Raw genomic sequence first — 19,216 nt, 5'->3', positions numbered from 1 at the left:
TATTTATTGATTTTATCTTTATTTAACCTTCATTTAACTAGGCAAGTCAGTTAAGAACTGTCATACCTGGTCCATAGACTGCTTTTTTTTTTTAAACATGTACTTTTGGAATTTGGGTGAACTATCCCTTTAAATAACCTTCTGTCTCATGTGACCATACCCCCCCCCCCACAAAAAAAACTGTTGTAAAAAAAGTATAATATAATAAACACCTATCTTATCCCACCACCACTGACTTTGCTGATAAATACTTTGTTGAGGGAAAATGTACTTGATACGATTGTGATGGGTTGTTGTCTCACCTAGCTATCTTAAAATGAATACACTAATTGTAAGTCACTCTGGATAAGAGTGTCTGCTAAATGACTAAAATGTCATATAAAATATATTTTTTAAAGTTTATCATACTAATTTGAGTATCCTGATTTAAGATTACTATGTTACGTCTAGTCTATGAGACCAGGCTGAATCGAAGCAGCAAGATAGGTGGCAGAATCCTGCAGTTAAACTGGATTTAACAACAGTGTCCGGCTCTGCCCTTGAATGAAGAGGAAGATAATCGATTTATTTTAATCTTCTTGGTTTGGATAGGAGTAGCCTAATATCATGCCAGTGAAAGCCAACATTTTTATGTGGGCCGTTTACACAGCGGAACCTCGTTTACATGCTGATTGATTTTAGTTCAATATGTCTTTATCTGCATCTACAACTATCCCACCTGCGCTGACAGCGGATCAGCTAACGGTCATCGTGGCCTCCGGTGAGTGACGGCAGTCACAAAAACTTACGTAGGCTGCTGCTAAACCATGAACATATATATTCAGTCGACATAAACCTGTTGCTCTGATACAGGACTGGCTAACCGTTGATCGTTTAGTTATGTATGTTTTGCATGTGTTATAAATACACATGAAAAAGGAATCATGTATAACCTATATGTTTACATTAATGCCAGATATGTTTTATAAAGCTTCGTAGTCACGTCTGTGTTCTTGTTGCCTCATTTCTGTAGTGTCCTGCCTGGTGTTCTTCGTAGTGATTCTCATGCTCCTGGTGGTCTTGTACAGGAAAGACCCTTTCTGCTGCAGGGTGTCGAACTACCAGGCCAACCAGCGCTGTACAGTAAGGATATAAGTAGCTCGGTTGGTAGGACATGGCACTTGCAATTCCAGGATAGTGGGTTCGAATTCCGGGACAACCCATACGCAAAAAAAATGTATGCAGCATGACTATAAGTCTATAAGTTGCTTTGGATAAAAGCTCATTTCTATATTATTTTTTCTAAACAGGGATAACATGTTATAAACGCCTAATGTATACTTATTACCCTCTCTGATGCAGGGTCATCCAACACTATACAGGAAGGCTATGCATGTTATACATATGTAATTAACAGGGAAACGTGTTATTAATGCCTAGTGTATATTGTACATATGTACAGTAAGGACATAAACACCTTACAAATGTGATATAAACATCTATAGGGCTTACCCTAATCTCATCACTAAGGTCATTTACAAATGGCTATAACGGTATTATACATGTGCTATAACCCCTTATTTTAAGGCTGCAAGGTCAGGCCTTACCAGGGAGCTCATTATCATTACAAACCCGGGTCTCTGGTTTGAAAGGCAAACACCCACCGCATCACAACCAATAGAGTTAACCCACTTGGTGGGAATGTAACGTGGATCATATAGCGAAGATCGCTGCAATATCATTAACATGTTCACCAGCTGGGAGCCTGATTACAGTAACAGGAGTCTGGTAAACGAGGCTAGAGAAACATCCATAAACCATTATGTAAACACTGTGACAAAACAATATGAACACAGGTACAATAGAGTACTATAAACTCTTTGGAACTTTGTATAAATGTGTAATAATGGATTTCAGTAACCAATAAGAGCGAGATGCGATAAAGGAGAATGATGTGATTATACATTTGCTCTAGCATGAAACATTCCCAAGTTAGTTCAGGTGAAGAGAGTAATGCAGTATATGGGCTAATGCAGTATATGGGCTAATGCAGTATATGGGCTAATGCAGTATATGGTCAAAAGTAATGCAGTATATGGGCTATTCTACAGACGTGGTGCAAATTGGGGGTTGGAAATCAATTTACATTTGTATTGTAACATTTGTATTGTATTTCTCCCAAACTTTCAGCACACATCTACCAACATATGTGAAGTAGACATATAATATTCACACAGTATTTACCTGAATTCATTACCACCCCACTAAATTTGTTACTACCAAAACAAAGTGGAAAAGTTTAAATAAAGGGAGAACCGTGTACAGTAGTGATCATTTTGATTAACCTTCTGTTACAGATTAGAAATGTTATTGGCATATCAAATTTTAAAAAGAGTAAAAACATGACTTTTAACCAGATTTTCAAAACCTTTATATTTAATTTAGAGAAATATCATCTCTATTATTCTCTGTAAAATGTTCCATGTATGAATCTGAAACTTGTAGATTTAAATAAATATGCATCTAGATAATTATGTTGTTAGATGTGGAAATGATCCTTTTACCTATCTTTCTTTTGGCAAAATAACAGGCGTTTTGTGTCAATCATAGAGATAAATAGAGGACTCTAGCTGGATATAACCAATGTTCCCTCTAAACTGCGCGTTTCCGTGGACATGCAGCTCCCCCGGGATAGCTGTGCAGAAGAAATATCAGCCTGCGCAGAGAAGCACAAGATTGAACTTCACTCAACTTTCTAGAGTTTTCCCCGTTAGTTAACACTACCAACGTTTTAGGCAAGATACAGTAGATGGTATCGAGTACAGAATATACATATGAGATGAGTATGTAAACAAAGTGGCATAGTTAAAGTGGCTAGTGATACATGTATTACATAAGGATGCAGTAGATGATATAGAGTACAGTATCTACGTATGCATATGAGATGAATAATGTAGGGTATGTAAACATTATATTAGGTAGCATTGTTTAAAGTGGCTAGTGATATATTTTACATCATTTCCCATCAATTCCCATTATTAAAGTGGCTGGAGTTGAGTCAGTGTGTTGGCAGCAGCCACTCAATGTTAGTGGTGGCTGTTTAACAGTCTGATGGCCTTGAGATAGAAGCTGTTTTTCAGTCTCTCGGTCCCAGCTTTGATGCACCTGTACTGACCTCGCCTTCTGGATGATAGCGGGGTGAACAGGCAGTGGCTCGGGTGGTTGTTGTCCTTGATGATCTTTATGGCCTTCCTGTAACATCGGGTGGTGTAGGTGTCCTGGAGGGCAGGTAGTTTGCCCCCGGTGATGCGTTGTGCAGACCTCACTACCCTCTGGAGAGCCTTACGGTTGTGGGCGGAGCAGTTGCCGTACCAGGCGGTGATACAGCCCGCCAGGATGCTCTCGATTGTGCATCTGTAGAAGTTTGTGAGTGCTTTTGGTGACAAGCCAAATTTCTTCAGCCTCCTGAGGTTGAAGAGGCGCTGCTGCGCCTTCTTCACGATGCTGTCTGTGTGAGTGGACCAATTCAGTTTGTCTGTGATGTGTATGCCGAGGAACTTAAAACTTACTACCCTCTCCACTACTGTTCCATCGATGTGGATAGGGGGGTGTTCCCTCTGCTGTTTCCTGAAGTCCACAATCATCTCCTTAGTTTTGTTGACGTTGAGTGTGAGGTTATTTTCCTGACACCACACTCCGAGGGCCCTCACCTCCTCCCTGTAGGCCGTCTCGTCGTTGTTGGTAATCAAGCCTACCACTGTTGTGTCGTCCGCAAACTTGATGATTGAGTTGGAGGCGTGCGTGACCACGCAGTCGGTGAACAGGGAGTACAGGAGAGGGCTCAGAACGCACCCTTGTGGGGCCCCAGTGTTGAGGATCAGCGGGGTGGAGATGTTGTTGCCTACCCTCACCACCTGGGGGCGGCCCTACAGGAAGTCCAGTACCCAGTTGCACAGGGCGGGGTCGAGACCCAGGGTCTCGAGCTTGATGACGAGCTTGGAGGGTACTATGGTGTTGAATGCCGAGCTGTAGTCGATGAACAGCATTCTCACATAGGTATTCCTCTTGTCCAGATGGGTTAGGGTAGTGTGCAGTGTGGTTGAGATCACATCGTCTGTGGACCTATTTGGGCGGTAAGCAAATTGGAGTGTGTCTAGGGTGTCAGGTAGGGTGGAGGTGATATGGTCCTTGACTAGTCTCTCAAAGCACTTCATGATGACGGAAGTGAGTGCTACGGGGCGGTAGTCGTTTAGCTCAGTTACCTTAGCTTTCTTGGGAACAGGAACAATGGTGGCCCTCTTGAAGCATGTGGGAACAGCAGACTGGTATAGGGATTGATTGAATATGTCCGTAAACACACCGGCCAGCTGGTCTGCGCATGCTCTGAGGGCGCGGCTGGGGATGCCGTCTGGGCCTGCAGCCTTGCGAGGGTTAACACGTTTAAATGTTTTACTCACCTCGGCTGCAGTGAAGGAGAGTCTGCATGTTTTCGTTGCAGGCCGTGTCAGTGGCACTGTATTGTCCTCAAAGCGGGCAAAAAAGTTATTTAGTCTGCCTGGGAGCAAGACATCCTGGTCCGTGACTGGGCTGGTTTTCTTCTTGTAGTCCGTGATTGACTGTAGACCCTGCCACATACCTCTTGTGTCTGAGCCGTTGAATTGAGATTCTACTTTGTCTCTATACTGACGCTTAGCTTGTTTGATAGCCTTGCGGAGGGAATAGCTGCACTGTTTGTATTCGGTCATGTTACCAGTCACTTTGCCTTGATTAAAAGCAGTGGTTCGCGCTTTCAGTTTCACGCGAATGCTGCCATCAATCCACGGTTTCTGGTTTGGGAATGTTTTAATCGTTGCTATGGGAACGACATCTTCAACGCACGTTCTAATGAACTCGCACACCGAATCAGCGTATTCGTCAATGTTGTTATCTGACGCAATACGAAACATATCTCAGTCCACGTGATGGAAGCAGTCTTGGAGTGTGGAATCAGCTTGGTCGGACCAGCGTTGGACAGACCTCAGCGTGGGAGCTTCTTGTTTTAGTTTCTGTCTGCAGGCAGGGATCAGCAAAATGGAGTCGTGGTCAGCTTTTCCGAAAGGAGGGCGGGGCAGGGCCTTATATGCGTCGCGGAAGTTAGAGTAACAATGATCCAAGGTTTTTTCAGCCCTGGTTGCGCAATCGATATGCTGATACAATTTAGGGAGTCTTGTTTTCAGATTAGCCTTGTTAAAATCCCCAGCTACAATGAATGCAGCCTCAGGATGTATGGATTCCAGTTTGCAAAGAGTCAAATAAAGTTTGTTCAGAACCATCGATGTGTCTGCTTGGGGGGGAATATATACGGCTGTGATTATAATCGAAGAGAATTCACTTGGTAGATAATGCGGTCGACATTTGATTGTGAGGAATTCTAAATCAGGTGAACAGAAGGATTTGACTTCCTGTATGTTTCTGTGATCACACCACGTCTCGTTAGCCATAAGGCATACGCCCCCGCCCCTCTTCTTACCAGAAAGATGTTTGTTTCTGTCGGCGCGATGTGTGGAGAAACCTGCTGGCTGCACCGCCTCCGATAGCGTCTCTCCAGTGAGCCATGTTTCCGTGAAGCAAAGAACGTTACAGTCTCTGATGTCCCTCTGGAATGCTACCCTTGCTCGGATTTCATCAACCTTGTTGTCAAGAGACTGGATTGGCGAGATTGGCGAGAAGAATGCTAGGGAGTGGTGCACGATGTGCCCGTCTCCGGAGTCTGACCAGAAGACCGCCTCGTTTCCCTCTTTTACGGAGTCATTTTTTTGGGTCGCCGGCTGGGATCCAGGAGCCAAGACCAAGATTTATGTCAGGACGTTGGTCTCAAGATCCAGATCCAGTGAGTTGGGATATGACAAGTAAAAAAAAATGTTTATGTGAATAAAGACCACTAGATCAAGAGTCTATGGGCCCTTTCTGCAATTGTAAGAAACTCAAGTAGAGTAAACTGGAGCACAGTACAGTAGAGCACAGTCCTATAGTGTACGGTACAGTACAGTACAGTACAGTACAGTACTTTAGAGTACAGTACATTAGGGTATATCACAGTACAGTAGAGCACAGTCCTATAGTGTACAGTACAGTACAGTACAGTACAGTATAGTCATTTAGAGTACAGTACATTAGGGTACATCACAGTACAGTAGAGCACAGTCCTATAGTGTACAGTACAGTACAGTACAGTAGATTATTTATTTATTTTATTTATCTAGGCAAGTCAGTTAAGAACAAATTCTTATTTACAATGACAGCCTACCGCAGCCAAACCCTAGTGGCTATAGTGGCTGTTTTAGAAGGTTTACGTGAATAATATTTCCCTGTGCAACTCTGTTTTCTGTATTTGTTATGATACAGAGCTTGGAGAGCATGCAGTGCACAGCTCATTTGATAAGGTTAAGATCATTACCCCCTGCTTTTTGTTTCCATATTTTTCTCCCCTATTGAGAATGGAACCACAGATAAACGCTCCTTTGACCTTTTGGTTGGTTGTATCAAAAACATTGATATTCTTCTGTTAATATACGGCAATTTTTTTTATTTAACCAAAGGCTACTCATCTGAGATAACCTTACATGAGTGTGTTTTTCCTTTCCATCACATGCTAGTCAGTTACAGTGAAGGCCATCCTCCAGCCCCATTTGCCTCCCACTCCTTTCCTTCCACTCATTCAAGCCAAACATTTTCAATATTAACATTGAAAATATCAACACTGTCGCTTCGTTAAGCCAGTATTAGTTGATTATATTACAAATGATGCTGTGATATAATGGAGGCTGCCAGGGGATTGTGTGTTGCACGATGATGTCTCATGTTAAAACCCATATAGCGTTATCAGTAGGGAGACTGCAACAGAGTGTCAGAGCCGAGACAGAGGGATAAAGAAAGAAACGGTTGGATCTAACTGTAGATTTTGACAAAGGCATTTTCCATTGTGTGGTCGTTTGTGCATAACATACATCAGATCAGGAGAACAGCTCTGGTAGCCCTTAACAAGACTGAGTGGAGTATACTGAGTGGAGTATATTGAGTGGAGTATATTGAGTGGAGTATATTGAGTGGAGTATATTGAGTGGAGTATATTGAGTGGAGTATACTGAGTGGAGTATATTGAGTGGAGTATATTGAGTGGAGTATATTGAGTGGAGTATACTGAGTGGAGTATATTGAGTGGAGTATATTGAGTGGAGTATATTGAGTGGAGTATATTGAGTGGAGTATATTGAGTGGAGTATATTGAGTGGAGTATACTGAGTGGAGTATATTGAGTGGAGTATATTATCGGGCATGAAGAAAATGTAATTACAGCTCTATAGCCAAGTTACTCCATCACCGCCTAGTAACCTGGCTTGAGGTTAATTCATTGGAGATTTGTATTGAACTGTTGTCATGCCTTTGTTGTTGCTGCTACGTTACTAATTGTAAAGATAGAATAGAACAGAATAGAGCATATTAGAATAGAACAGAATAGAGCATAATAGAATAGAACAGAATAGAGCATATTAGAATAGAACAGAATAGAGCATATTAGAATAGAACAGAATAGAGCATATTAGAATAGAACAGAATAGAGCATATTAGAATAGAACAGAATAGAGCATATTAGAATAGAACAGAATAGAGCATATTAGAATAGAACAGAATAGAGCATATTAGAATAGAACAGAATAGAGCATATTAGAATAGAACAGAATAGAGCATATTAGAATAGAACAGAATAGAGCATAATAGAATAGAACAGAATAGAGCATATTAGAATAGAACAGAATAGAGCATATTAGAATAGAACAGAATAGAGCATATTAGAATAGAACAGAATAGAATAACTTTATTTTACACCGACTGAACTTTGGTAAGATGTCATTTTCCACTGTAGTGTAGACAGATTTTAACCAGTCTTCTCTCCCTACCCAGGATGCTCCACCCCAGTACAACAGAAGACAGTCTCTAGTGGTGTCTCCCTACAATGAACATACTGCTGCCGTGGCCCACGGAAACATTGGATCCCAGGTGAAAAAAAACCTCTGTCTTTACATAGTAGGGGAGAGTGGGGTAAGTTTAGCCATTTTGTTCATTCAGCATCACTCTGTCAAGGGAAATATGGTATTCTTTCTAACAAAGATATCTACATATATTTCCAGATGTTGTGTATACCTGGTAATAATCAGAATACATGTAAACTTTACAGTTTTGAAAACATAGCTTGTCCAAAAAAAAGTGTGTTTTCATCATAACTTACTCAGGGTATGGGGTAAGTTGAGCCGCGGAACAGGGTAAGTTAAGCCACCTACACATTTCTGTACTGAATGAAATATTACCACTACATTTTTAAAACCATGTCTATCTTTATTTCCCAATCGCAATTCAATTCAACACAATCACAATCATATTTTAGCCCTCTAGACTCTATTGTCTAAGCCTGTGGGGTTCTACGAAGCTAACATTTGGAAATGTTTTAATGTGGCCATACCAAGGATCATTTAGCTATTTGATTTGGTATTTTACAACCCCTTTATGTATCCCAAATGTATTTTACAGTTTTTTTTTAATGAAACATTGAATTTGGCCTTACTGCTATTAGCCTATAGAAATGCAATGAATAACAGATTCGTACATGGAAAAACAGATGTCCTATATCTGAGAGATGAAATCAAGTTCAGGAGATGTATTTGTTTTTATACATATTTAGCCCATTTTTTTAGGCACCGAACTACTTCCACACAGAATGTACTTCCATTCATTTTTTAAAACTGGTACTGGGCTACCTTCAGACGAGTCTTGTGAGGCTTGTGGGTGTCCTAGAGCAAGACAACCGACATGCACTGTACATGTAATGAAAGAGTCATCTTTCCATAGAGGGGTCATGTTAGTGTGTAGCCCAAGACGTTTGGACACTACAGACAGCAGTTGGCCGATCGGCTGTACCGACTTCAGACGAGTCATGTGACGCTTGTGCTTCAGACGAGTCATGTGACGCTTGTGCTTCAGACGAGTCATGTGACGCTTGTGCTTCGAGACGAGTCATGTGACGCTTGTGCTTCAGACGAGTCATGTGACGCTTGTGCTTCAGACGAGTCATGTGACGCTTGTGCTTCAGACGAGTCATGTGACGCTTGTGCTTCAGACGAGTCATGTGACGCTTGTGGCGGTTGTAGACCAAAACCATATTTTTTTAAATTATGCTAATTATATTTCCACGGAGGGAAATGGACTCAAGAGGGTTTTAACACAGGCTTAACACCTAACAAACACTTTATACTTTTAACACAGGCAAGGCCCTGTTATTACCTCATATCTGGGGAAGAAAACATTTCAATTTGCTCAATTTGACTCAAACTATTGACTCAAATGACCACATGGCCATTGGCTCAATTTACCCTAAGGCAAACATTTGAACTATATTAGCCCACACAGCTACAAGGATGCACTTTCATGCTAGGTTTAGGACCTCATATTGAAGCTTATAGAGAAGCTTGTTTTTTGTACCTAACTTGCTTAAACACTTTTTCCATGTGGTTACTTCCTCCACAAACTCCATGAAATTATGACCTCTTCCTAAATATTCGGTAAAATTATACATTTTGTGTATGATTTACTAGAAACAAGGGTGGCTCAACGTACCTCACACTATTAAACATAGAGATTTAGGTATTACTCAATTAATTCACTTCTCCCTATTATAATCTCTATTTAAAAACCATCTGAGCTGCTTTCACATTGTTATTGATGCCCAGTGCCGTTTGTAATTAGGCTGCGTTTACACAGTCAGCCCAATTCTGATCTTTTTCCACTAACTGCTCTTTTGACCAATCAGATCTACTCTTGAAAAATAGAAAAAATGATATCATATAAACATGTTTGGTGTGTGTCTGCAGCTTCCAGGGAGGCTGTTTATCATCGGTAAGCCCAGCAGCTATCACCTGGACGGGATCCTGCCCCGCCTTCCGTCCTACGAGAGCGTCCGTAAGAAGGACCGTCAGAGACAGATCCACTCTATGATAGCCGACCGCTTTGGTATCAGCCCCACACAGTCTGAAACGGAGGTCAGTCACTCCTCTGTTCTGGACCTATTTTTATTATGTATTGTTCACTGCATATGTAAATATCTATTTTGTCATTGATTTATTCAAGCCTTCTTTTACCATGTAAGTTGACTAAAGAACACAGTTGAAATTGTGTAAGGATGTTGCAGGGTTCCCTTGTAAAAGAGACCTTGCTCTCAATGGGAATCCCTGTTGAGATCAACGGCAAATAAAAAATAAATATATTCATACATAGAATATTGATTTATTACAGGAAATTTGATCTCATAAAATGTCTCTGTACCTACAGCCTCCTCCGACGTACGAGGAGACTCTTCGCCAGTCCATGATCATCTCCTCTGAAGACCTTCAGTCTGTTGAGGCACTTCCTTCAGACCTCCCTCTCTTCACCTGTAACTCCAGCCTTGAACACACAGTGACCGTAGATGCAGCCCCGTCACCCTACCGCCCTTTTCAGAGCCCGACCCGGGAACCCGTCTCTGTCTAGACCAGGAGTTATTTGAGGGTCGGGAACACTCCTGGTTTTCAACTTCGCATTTTAACTAGAGACTCGTGTTTCTACCCTTTGCAAGAGAAAAGAAGACAAATCAACAAAGAAAGAGACATTGTCATGATAATGCATGAGTCAGTTTCACTCAAGAGTTTGTCCTCCTGAGACTAACGCTCTCAACTCTTGTCGTCTGTTGGTGTAGTGAGTGGTTTTAACATGACTCTATACTGTAAATGGCTTGATATCCTTCCAATGATATCCTTTATCAGCTAAATAATCAAATCAGCCTACATTTCAAACTCTAGACATGCTCGGATGTGTGGAAAAGAAGATGTCCGCACCTCACAAGTAGACATTATGCTTCATCACAACATCCAATGTCGTAGACAACCACAAAACAAGGACATTGTTTCGGGTTGACCGTGTTAATGAAAAATCTAAATCTCCTTGTTTCAAAAGAACACGAGCTATGAATACCCAGCTACCTGACATGTGATGATGATGGCTGGTGAGTGTAGGGCCAGACCAGAGAGCTGTTGTGGTTGAACACATCACTAATTATTAACACTACTGAAGGCAGACAATGCCTTGGTCCCAAATGGCACCCTAATCCCCATGTAGTGCACTACAAATAGAGTCCCATTTGAGAAACAATCAAAGTGTGTTCACTCAGGGACAGTTAACCAGGGACCATTTGTCTTAACCCAGGTCAAACTAACTATGCACAGAGAAACTCACCATGACCCTGACGTTCCATATTTTTTTTAACTGCACTGTCGGTTAGGGGTTCGTAAGTAAGCATTTCACTGCAAGGTCTACTACACCTGTTGTACTCAGCGCATGTGACTAAGAACATTTGATTTGATTTACCTCCTGGGCTAAACTGGAATGGGTTTGTCAATGTGTTTAGACTGAGATACAGTATGTAAATCAAATCAAATCAAATGTATTTATATAGCCCTTCGTACATCAGCTGATATCTCAAAGTGCTGTACAGAAACCCAGCCTAAAACCCCAAACAGCAAGCAATGCAGGTGTAGAAGCACGGTGGCTAGGAAAAACTCCCTAGAAAGGCCAAAACCTAGGAAGAAACCTAGAGAGAAACCAGGCTATGTGGGGTGGCCAGTCCTCTTCTGGCTGTGCCGGGTGGAGATTATAACAGAACATGGCCAAGATGTTCAAATGTTCATAAATGACCAGCATGGTCGTATAATAATAAGGCAGAACAGTTGAAACTGGAGTAACTATGCAAAACATTCATATTATGTGTGACCCAAATCAAACAAAAACACATGTGAAAGTAATAGTTAAATAGCTGAACCAAAAAGGGTAAAATAGGTGAACTAAAGTAGATATAAATGACCTATCCGCTTTTATAAAAAGTTTACTCTAAATCCGTTTCCATACAGTTTTATGCGAGTAAAGTCATACCTTTGATAAATTTAATCACGACAGCTGTGATGGAAACAGGAAGTTTCAATACAGTTTTCTAAACGCTGACAGATCATTTGTTCGTTCGACATGGTGGGATCTTTTTGTGTCTGTAAAATGTGTTATATATTCTTGCTCCTATCCATAATAATCTCATCATGTAGACTAGCCTACCCGCACTGTACCTACAAGCTGTTGGCTAGAGCGAACGTGCCAGGACCAATGAGCCTATCCTCCTACATCTCCCCAAACCAGCCTCCATTGCAGAGTAGGCATATTTGCTATTTAACGTAACAGTTTTTTGTGACCAAACTATCGGTGAAAATGCGATGGCAACATATTGAACTTTAAACTTTTTTTTGTACATTAAAACTTAATCAAAAAAGAAAATTGTGTGTATACTACATCATCGCTCACTGATTTTAATTTGCAACAAGTCAGTTTAAAATACACCATTGATGAGAAAATATACATGTTTTAGTTCAGACTTGTTGTATTAACTTGACCTATATTAATTGGGACGGCAGGGTAGCCTAGTGGTTAAGAGCGTTGGACTAATAACCGGAAGGTTGCAAGTTCAAACCCCTGAGCTGACAAGGTCGTTCTGCCCCTGAACAGGCAGTTAACCCACTGTTCCTAGGCCGTCATTGAAAATAAGAATTTGTTCTTAACTGACTTGCCTAGTTAAATAAAGGTACAATTTTAAAAAACTGATAGGATTGCTATCAACCTTACTGTCAAGGTGTCAAAAGGGAACACTCCTGCTTCTATTCATTGGCGTTGGTCAAAGTGAGTTGAAATTTGTCTGTTTTTCTCTACCAGGCACAAATATGTCCACAGGGTAGAATAGATGTTGAGTAATGTAAGCGAAGGGAGTAGAGACCTCATTTTGACCTCTCCCTTTTTTTTTTTGCAGAGTTTCTCTCCCCAAACCCAATCTTCCCCTAAGCACTTACAAATCTTATAAACACATACTACAGCGCTCTAAACCACAGCGCTCATCAGTTATTAGAGGGCCTCCATCAGAAGTGTTTCGACAAGCTGTCTGTTGTGGTGAATGTACCAGGGCATTCGTAATGCATTTCACACTCCCCAGCATTCCACTGGGAGGAGTTGACATACTATCTGGAACTCACGCTCTCAAAATAAATGGCACCTAACTCACTCTACAAGGTCTGAGTGAAGTATGATCTGTCAAATGCTATACAAATCCTGTCATCACACATCAGTCCAACTTCTAGTTTTGATTTACATTTGGTGGAGTTGTCAACTACTGTGAATTCCACAACAACAACAAAACATCACCATGTCATTGGATTTAGGTTCAAAGTTTGGCGAAAGACAAATTCCCTTAAGTTCATGACTTCTGTTCAAATTGAATCAGTTTTACACGTTGAAATAAGATAGAAACATTGATTCAACCAGTTTTTGCCCAGTGTGATGTCTATTTGGAGATTTGTTTTTCTCCCAAATGGATCAATCCTGGTACGAGCAGAATGTGAATGGGTTTTCATAAACAATTCACAGGAAATTACACCCAACGTTTCCCAGGGTCATCAACACGAAATGATGTGAGGTAGTTGGCTATAAGATAACGCATAGTGCTGTGAGTTAATGATTAATGAGAGTTCTTTAGAATACCGTCTGCTGCCAAAAAGTGTGATTTATGACTTCAATCTGCTTCACAGGTTCTCTAAAAAAACAAACACGTTTTTACATCAGCCCTCCGTTGTCTGTATGGAGAAAACAGAGGGGAAACTTGAGCCACCCTGTGGTTACTTCAAGAACTATAGACCACATTCACACTTGATACAGGGGTGGTTTGAGATGTTGATTCCCCCCCAAACGATACTAAAATATTCTCAACAATGAAATACCTTTGGATAGACAGGAAATTGTTCTCTTAACTAAGCTTAAAATTCCAACAGACTGCTGATGTCATGATTATATATCAAACTTTATTGGATGGAATGACATTGGTATGTCTTCTTACAGCACAAAAAGTCATAAAGGTGCCTGTTGAATAAACTTTCGACCAGTCACATTTCCAGAGTGCAGGATCGATGACAACGGTCACCACAGGTAACACAGGAATCTTTGAGGAATTCCCTCGGAACATCCAGAATCCTCATCACGCTTTGGCTCAGTTCCACAACATTCACGACAAATGAGTCTGCGGTTGAACAGAACCTTTCAAATCCAAACTGCCCAGTCCATAGAAAGAGTAGGGTTTGTACCTACACAGAGTGGAATAGGAATGAGTCTTCAGAACATGCCAACCAGTTTGAATTTGCCCTCCTGTTTGTTGGGCACTACGTTGATGAAGGTCTTGTAGAGTACAGTTCCTGTGGGCAGCTTGGTGATGACCTTGAAGGTCTCAGAGCTGCGTGGGGCTGGAACATACACCTCCTTAGTGAACCTGACAATGCCGTCCTCCAGGGCATACAGGGTGTTGTTGGTTCCAATCCCCACCTGAGAGAGAACGAGAGAGGTGGGGGGGGCAGAAAGAAAGGAGGGGGAAGAGAGATTAGTTGACAATCAACCAGCCACCTACAGACATTTGAAAACTTCCAGGGGTGTACTCACTAGGAACCAAACAAAACAGCGAGGGACCTACCTGAATTTGTCCTAATAGAAACATATAGTTCTTTGGAGTTAAACGGTTTCTTTTGAAAAATGTTTTTCTAAGATGTCCGTCTAATGAATACACCCCAGGATATTAACAGCGACCGTGTGAAACCTTACATGTGCTCCTGGTTGCCACCTCATGAGCCTCTGTGTTGCTAGGATGTTGCCAGCATGGACAAAGTTCCCTGAAGATGGATGACAACAAAACAGAAGTGTTTGTTAGATAATGCAAACATGGTGTGTAGGATCTAATGTTGTCACGATACCAGTATCGCGATATTACGATACCTAATTTTCCATGGAAAAAAGAAAACAAAGCAGAATAAACACTTTGGACTTTCAAAAACGCCTGTATGAAATAGTGTGTGACAAACTCAGCAAAAAAAGAAACATCCCTTTTTCAGGACCCTGTCTTTCAAAGATAATTCATAATAAATCCTAATTCCTTCACAGATCTTCATTGTAAAGGGTTTGAACACCGTTTCCCATGCTTGTTCAATGAACCATAAACAATGAATGAACATGCACCTGTGGAACGGTCGTTAAGACACTACAGACGGTAGGCAATTAAGGTCACAGTTATGAAAAACACAGAAAGAAAGATGCCCAGGATCCCTGCTCATCTGCGTGAACGTGCCTTAGGCATGCTGCAAGGAGGCATGAGGACTGCAGATGTGGCCAGGGCAATAAATTGCTATGTCCGTACTGTGAGACGCCTAAGACAGCGCTACAGGGAGACGGGACGGACAGCTGATCATCCTCGCAATGGCAGACCACGTGTAACAACACCTACACAGGATCGGTACATCTGAACATCACACCTGCAGGACAGGTACAGGATGGCAACAACAACTGCCCGAGTCACACCAAGAATGCACAATCCCTCCATCAGTGCTCAGACTGTCCTCAATAGGCTGAGAGAGGCTGGACTGAGGGCTTGTAGGCCTGTTACAGCAAGGCAGGTCCTCACCAGACATCACCGGCGACAACATTATCTATGAGCACAAACCCACCGTCGCTGGACCAGACAGGACTGGCAAAAGGTGCTCTTCTCTGACGAGTCGTGGTTTTGTCTCACCAGGGGTGATGGTTGGATTCGTGTTTATCGTCGAAGGAATGAGCGTTACACCGAGGCCTGTACTCTGGAGTGGGGACGATTTGGAGGTGGAGGGTCCATCATGGTCTGGGGCGGTGTGTCACAGCATCATTGGACTGAGTTTATTGTCATTGCAGGCAATCTCAACACTGTGCATTACAGGGAATACATCCTCCTCCCTCATGTGGTACCCTTCCTGCAGGCTCATCCTGACATGACCCACCAGCATGACAATGTTAGTCACATGTCTGTGGAACTTGTTCAGTTTATGTCTCAGTTGTTGTATCTTGTTATGTTCATACAAATATTTACACATGTTAAGTTTGCTGAAAATAAACGCAGTTGACAGCGAGAGGACTTTTTTTTTTTGCTGAGTTCAGTGTGAGACACCGTGTGTGACATAGTGCTATAGCTTGGAAAAGAAACACGTGATTCTGGGTGACAAAATCTGATGTTTTTTCCCCAACATTAGGACTGATGTAAGAAATGTAGTCCTATTCATGTTTTGTTTCCTTGCCACGATACCTCTCGAGTATCACGATACTGGTATCTTGACTGCCCTAGTAGGGTGAAAGACATAACATGCACCTCAGAGATGTCAGAACTAAGCATACTGACAAATAAACAGCATTAACGTAGCTACCATCGGTTTTCTTGAAGCCATATCTGCGACCAGGGCTCTTTCCACCGACGTTCTTGCTGCTACCGCCTGCCTTCTTGGAGGCGAACCGCACCCAGTCCGCAAGAGAGGACTGGCAAGGGAGCAGAAGACCTGCAATTTCATTGAGTTAACATTGTAGTTTGGAAACATTGTAACAGTTGTAGCAAGGGGATACAATGACTGTCTGGCTTGTATAATGACAGTGGGCTGTTCAATGCCATTTGTGATGCTCATGCAATGCTAGCAACTTCTTTCCAATGTAGGTAGCTAGTTGTCGGATACACCAGCTGTAGTCCCGACATGACTAATCTCTCAAACTCAAGGCAGCATTCTGCCTTCTCCTTACAGTTCTCAGGCATTCGTTTCACTGCCTCATGTGAACTACAATCGAAAACATATGGCCCTTAACTTTCATCAGTGAGAAACAATCCTTCAAATAAAAGATAGTTACTGTAGCAGTTGTGCACTGATCCACACAGTTATGGAGCCGCCACCTGACAAAACTACACTTACTGAGTTACACTCACACACAGGTGTTCAGAGCATTCTAGATAACTCATTAGAACAGGAGGTCGGCTCTTGGCTTCTGTCAGTTTTCTGTAAACAAGTACTGTAACATGGAGATATGGCCGTGTGGGAACACTAACCCTATCAAGGTATGTATCAATGCAACCTTTTATAAAAAAAAAATTAAAAAAAAAAAAACATACTGCAAGTGATGCATGTTAAGATCCCCGACGCTCGGGTTTTACATTAACAAAACTTCCCCGTCCAGAAGACGCCTTCGTCCAATGACTTATGTATAATCTAATGGAACTGAGAGTCATGATCAAGAGCTAGACATGACCATGCAATCCAATCCCTCGACAGCATGGCCACGTAATTATTACATACACAAAAACTGAAATGTTCAAATATAATTTTAAATCAACATTTGTGACAGACAAGAGAAGTTTAGGTTTACGTCTAATAGAAGGGGCCCTGCTGTCCAGGGATTGGATAGCATGGTCATGTCGGGACTACACTAGTTATTGATAAGCCAAGGGGGCTTTACAGCCTCCCCTCCCCAATACCAGTTGAAGGTATTGACCCCAGCTGGCTAACATTTAGAAATTTTATTAACCATCGCTTGCGATACAGTTTTGGAAACATTTGGAATTTAACAATTTCATCAAGAAAGAATTAGGGCTGGACAATATGGTCAAAATATCAGATCCCAGTATCTTTAAAAAAATTGGACGGTGTTTCATGTTTTTGATTAATAAAAGTTCTACATTTGCTTTATGAGTAGTGTGTGATCCTAGGGTGGCAACACATATATTCTAAATGATTTCAATGAGTCTTTCTCCATTCTGATTGTTTTATACAGTTCAAGTCAACCTAAAATCAGGATTTTGGCTGCGGTAAGCCATCATTATAAATAAGAATTTGTTCTTAATTGACTTGCCTAGTTAAATAAAGCTTAAATAAAAAACACATACAAAAGATACACTTACTGTATGCAGGTGAGAAAAGTTGTACCAGGCTGTTTTCAAGTACAACCTCCTGCAGAGGTATGTCAACTTGTACTCACATTTCCATTGGACAATTCCATTTCATATTTTCAGCTGGAAGCAGGCGTTTGTCAAAACACAGCCAGGTGCGACTTTGCTATGTGTATCTTTTGTATTTGAACAATTCTCTTATATGAAAGTTATGTTCCCAAAACCATATTGCAAGCGAGGTGTGTTTGCGTTTAGACAGAGGGTCGGCGAGCCGGGCATAACCCTTAGGCGGCATATAGGTACGTGGAATGCCTCAATCTATTACTTTTGCAATTTGAGTCATAAGGGCAAGGAGTACACCAGCCGGTGATAGTTAGCTAACTAAATGCAGAACGAACTAGCCAGCAGATCCCGAACAGCTTGCTTACAGCTGCACAACATTCCTGTGTATCTCAATCCAGGGATGAGAAATGCATTTTATTGTCCCATTATCCTAACTATTACACAGAAGATTACATTGTGTTAAATTTGGTTGGTGTAACAGTGAGGATAATGGGACAATTCGGAGTACAACGCCTTTCTCATCCCTGGAATGAGGTACATTTTTCGACCCATATCTCTCGCCGGCTCCACGGTGTCTTAATACTGTATATACAGGAATGCCGTCTGACCCTATTGCAGCTTTAAGCAAGCTGATGACAGAGAACGAGCGATTGGCTATTGTCATGCTAGCTTCAAAAACACGTTATCCAGCTAAATAGCTTTATAATAAATACGCGTCATTGGCGTATATTAGGTCTAAAGACGTGTTTCATAGAGGTTTTAATTAACGCAAATAAATGATTTGAATATTTTACCTGCTCTGGACTTGAACATCAAGGACGAGAGCGCAGCCATCTTGTTTTACTAGTTACCAGAGCCGCAAAGTCAAAATGGTCTATATAATAATAATTCATGAAATCAAAAATGAGGTTTTGTGTCTTAATTTAAGGTTAGGAATAAGGTTAGCTGTGTAGTTAAGGTTTGGGTTAAAAACTTATTTTAAGGAAAATTGTAGAAATAGGCGGGGTTTAGCCGTGACCTTGTGTCACATCAAAACCCTCCCGTCAACCACCACACCCGCGGAACCAAAGTTGTAACGGCTTGCCAGTCGAGATAAATAGCGAATTACTTTTATTATTTTGAAAATAAAATACATTATACAATAATGGTTTAATAACAATGTGAGTAGCTTTTTTATTTTTATTTTTTTTTAAACTTTGACAGGTAGCTACCTATTAACGCTAGCTAATGCATTGGTAGCTAAACGTTACTGTAGCTTGCGAGGTTCGTTTTTTACCTCGGCAACATTTCTTAGGTAGTTAGCTAATGTAGCTA

The 19,216-nt window shown here is 41.4% G+C and overlaps 2 protein-coding genes across 2 annotated transcripts; one reads left to right on the top strand and one right to left on the bottom strand.

Moving 5' to 3' along the window:
* The first annotated feature begins 484 nt into the window (after positions 1-484).
* Positions 485-13,812, top strand: LOC112229884. The gene is made up of 5 exons (XM_024396013.2): positions 485-760; positions 1,013-1,122; positions 7,921-8,016; positions 9,882-10,049; positions 10,339-13,812. The coding sequence occupies exons 1-5, from the start codon at positions 688-690 to the stop codon at positions 10,534-10,536; spliced, it is 645 nt and encodes a 214-aa protein (XP_024251781.1). The 5' UTR covers positions 485-687; the 3' UTR covers positions 10,537-13,812.
* Positions 13,813-13,908: 96 nt separating this feature from the next.
* Positions 13,909-18,885, bottom strand: LOC112229888 (39S ribosomal protein L27, mitochondrial). Its single transcript, XM_024396019.2, has 4 exons — positions 18,697-18,885; positions 16,338-16,466; positions 14,716-14,783; positions 13,909-14,442 (listed from the first exon to the last, which is right to left on the bottom strand). The coding sequence occupies exons 1-4, from the start codon at positions 18,734-18,736 to the stop codon at positions 14,236-14,238; spliced, it is 444 nt and encodes a 147-aa protein (XP_024251787.2). The 5' UTR covers positions 18,737-18,885; the 3' UTR covers positions 13,909-14,235.
* Between the last annotated feature and the right edge of the window lie 331 nt (positions 18,886-19,216).

Source organism: Oncorhynchus tshawytscha, linkage group LG25 (genome assembly GCF_018296145.1).
Source record: "Oncorhynchus tshawytscha isolate Ot180627B linkage group LG25, Otsh_v2.0, whole genome shotgun sequence".
Classification (NCBI taxonomy): domain Eukaryota; kingdom Metazoa; phylum Chordata; class Actinopteri; order Salmoniformes; family Salmonidae; genus Oncorhynchus; species Oncorhynchus tshawytscha.
This window is presented reverse-complemented; position numbering and strand designations above follow the sequence as displayed.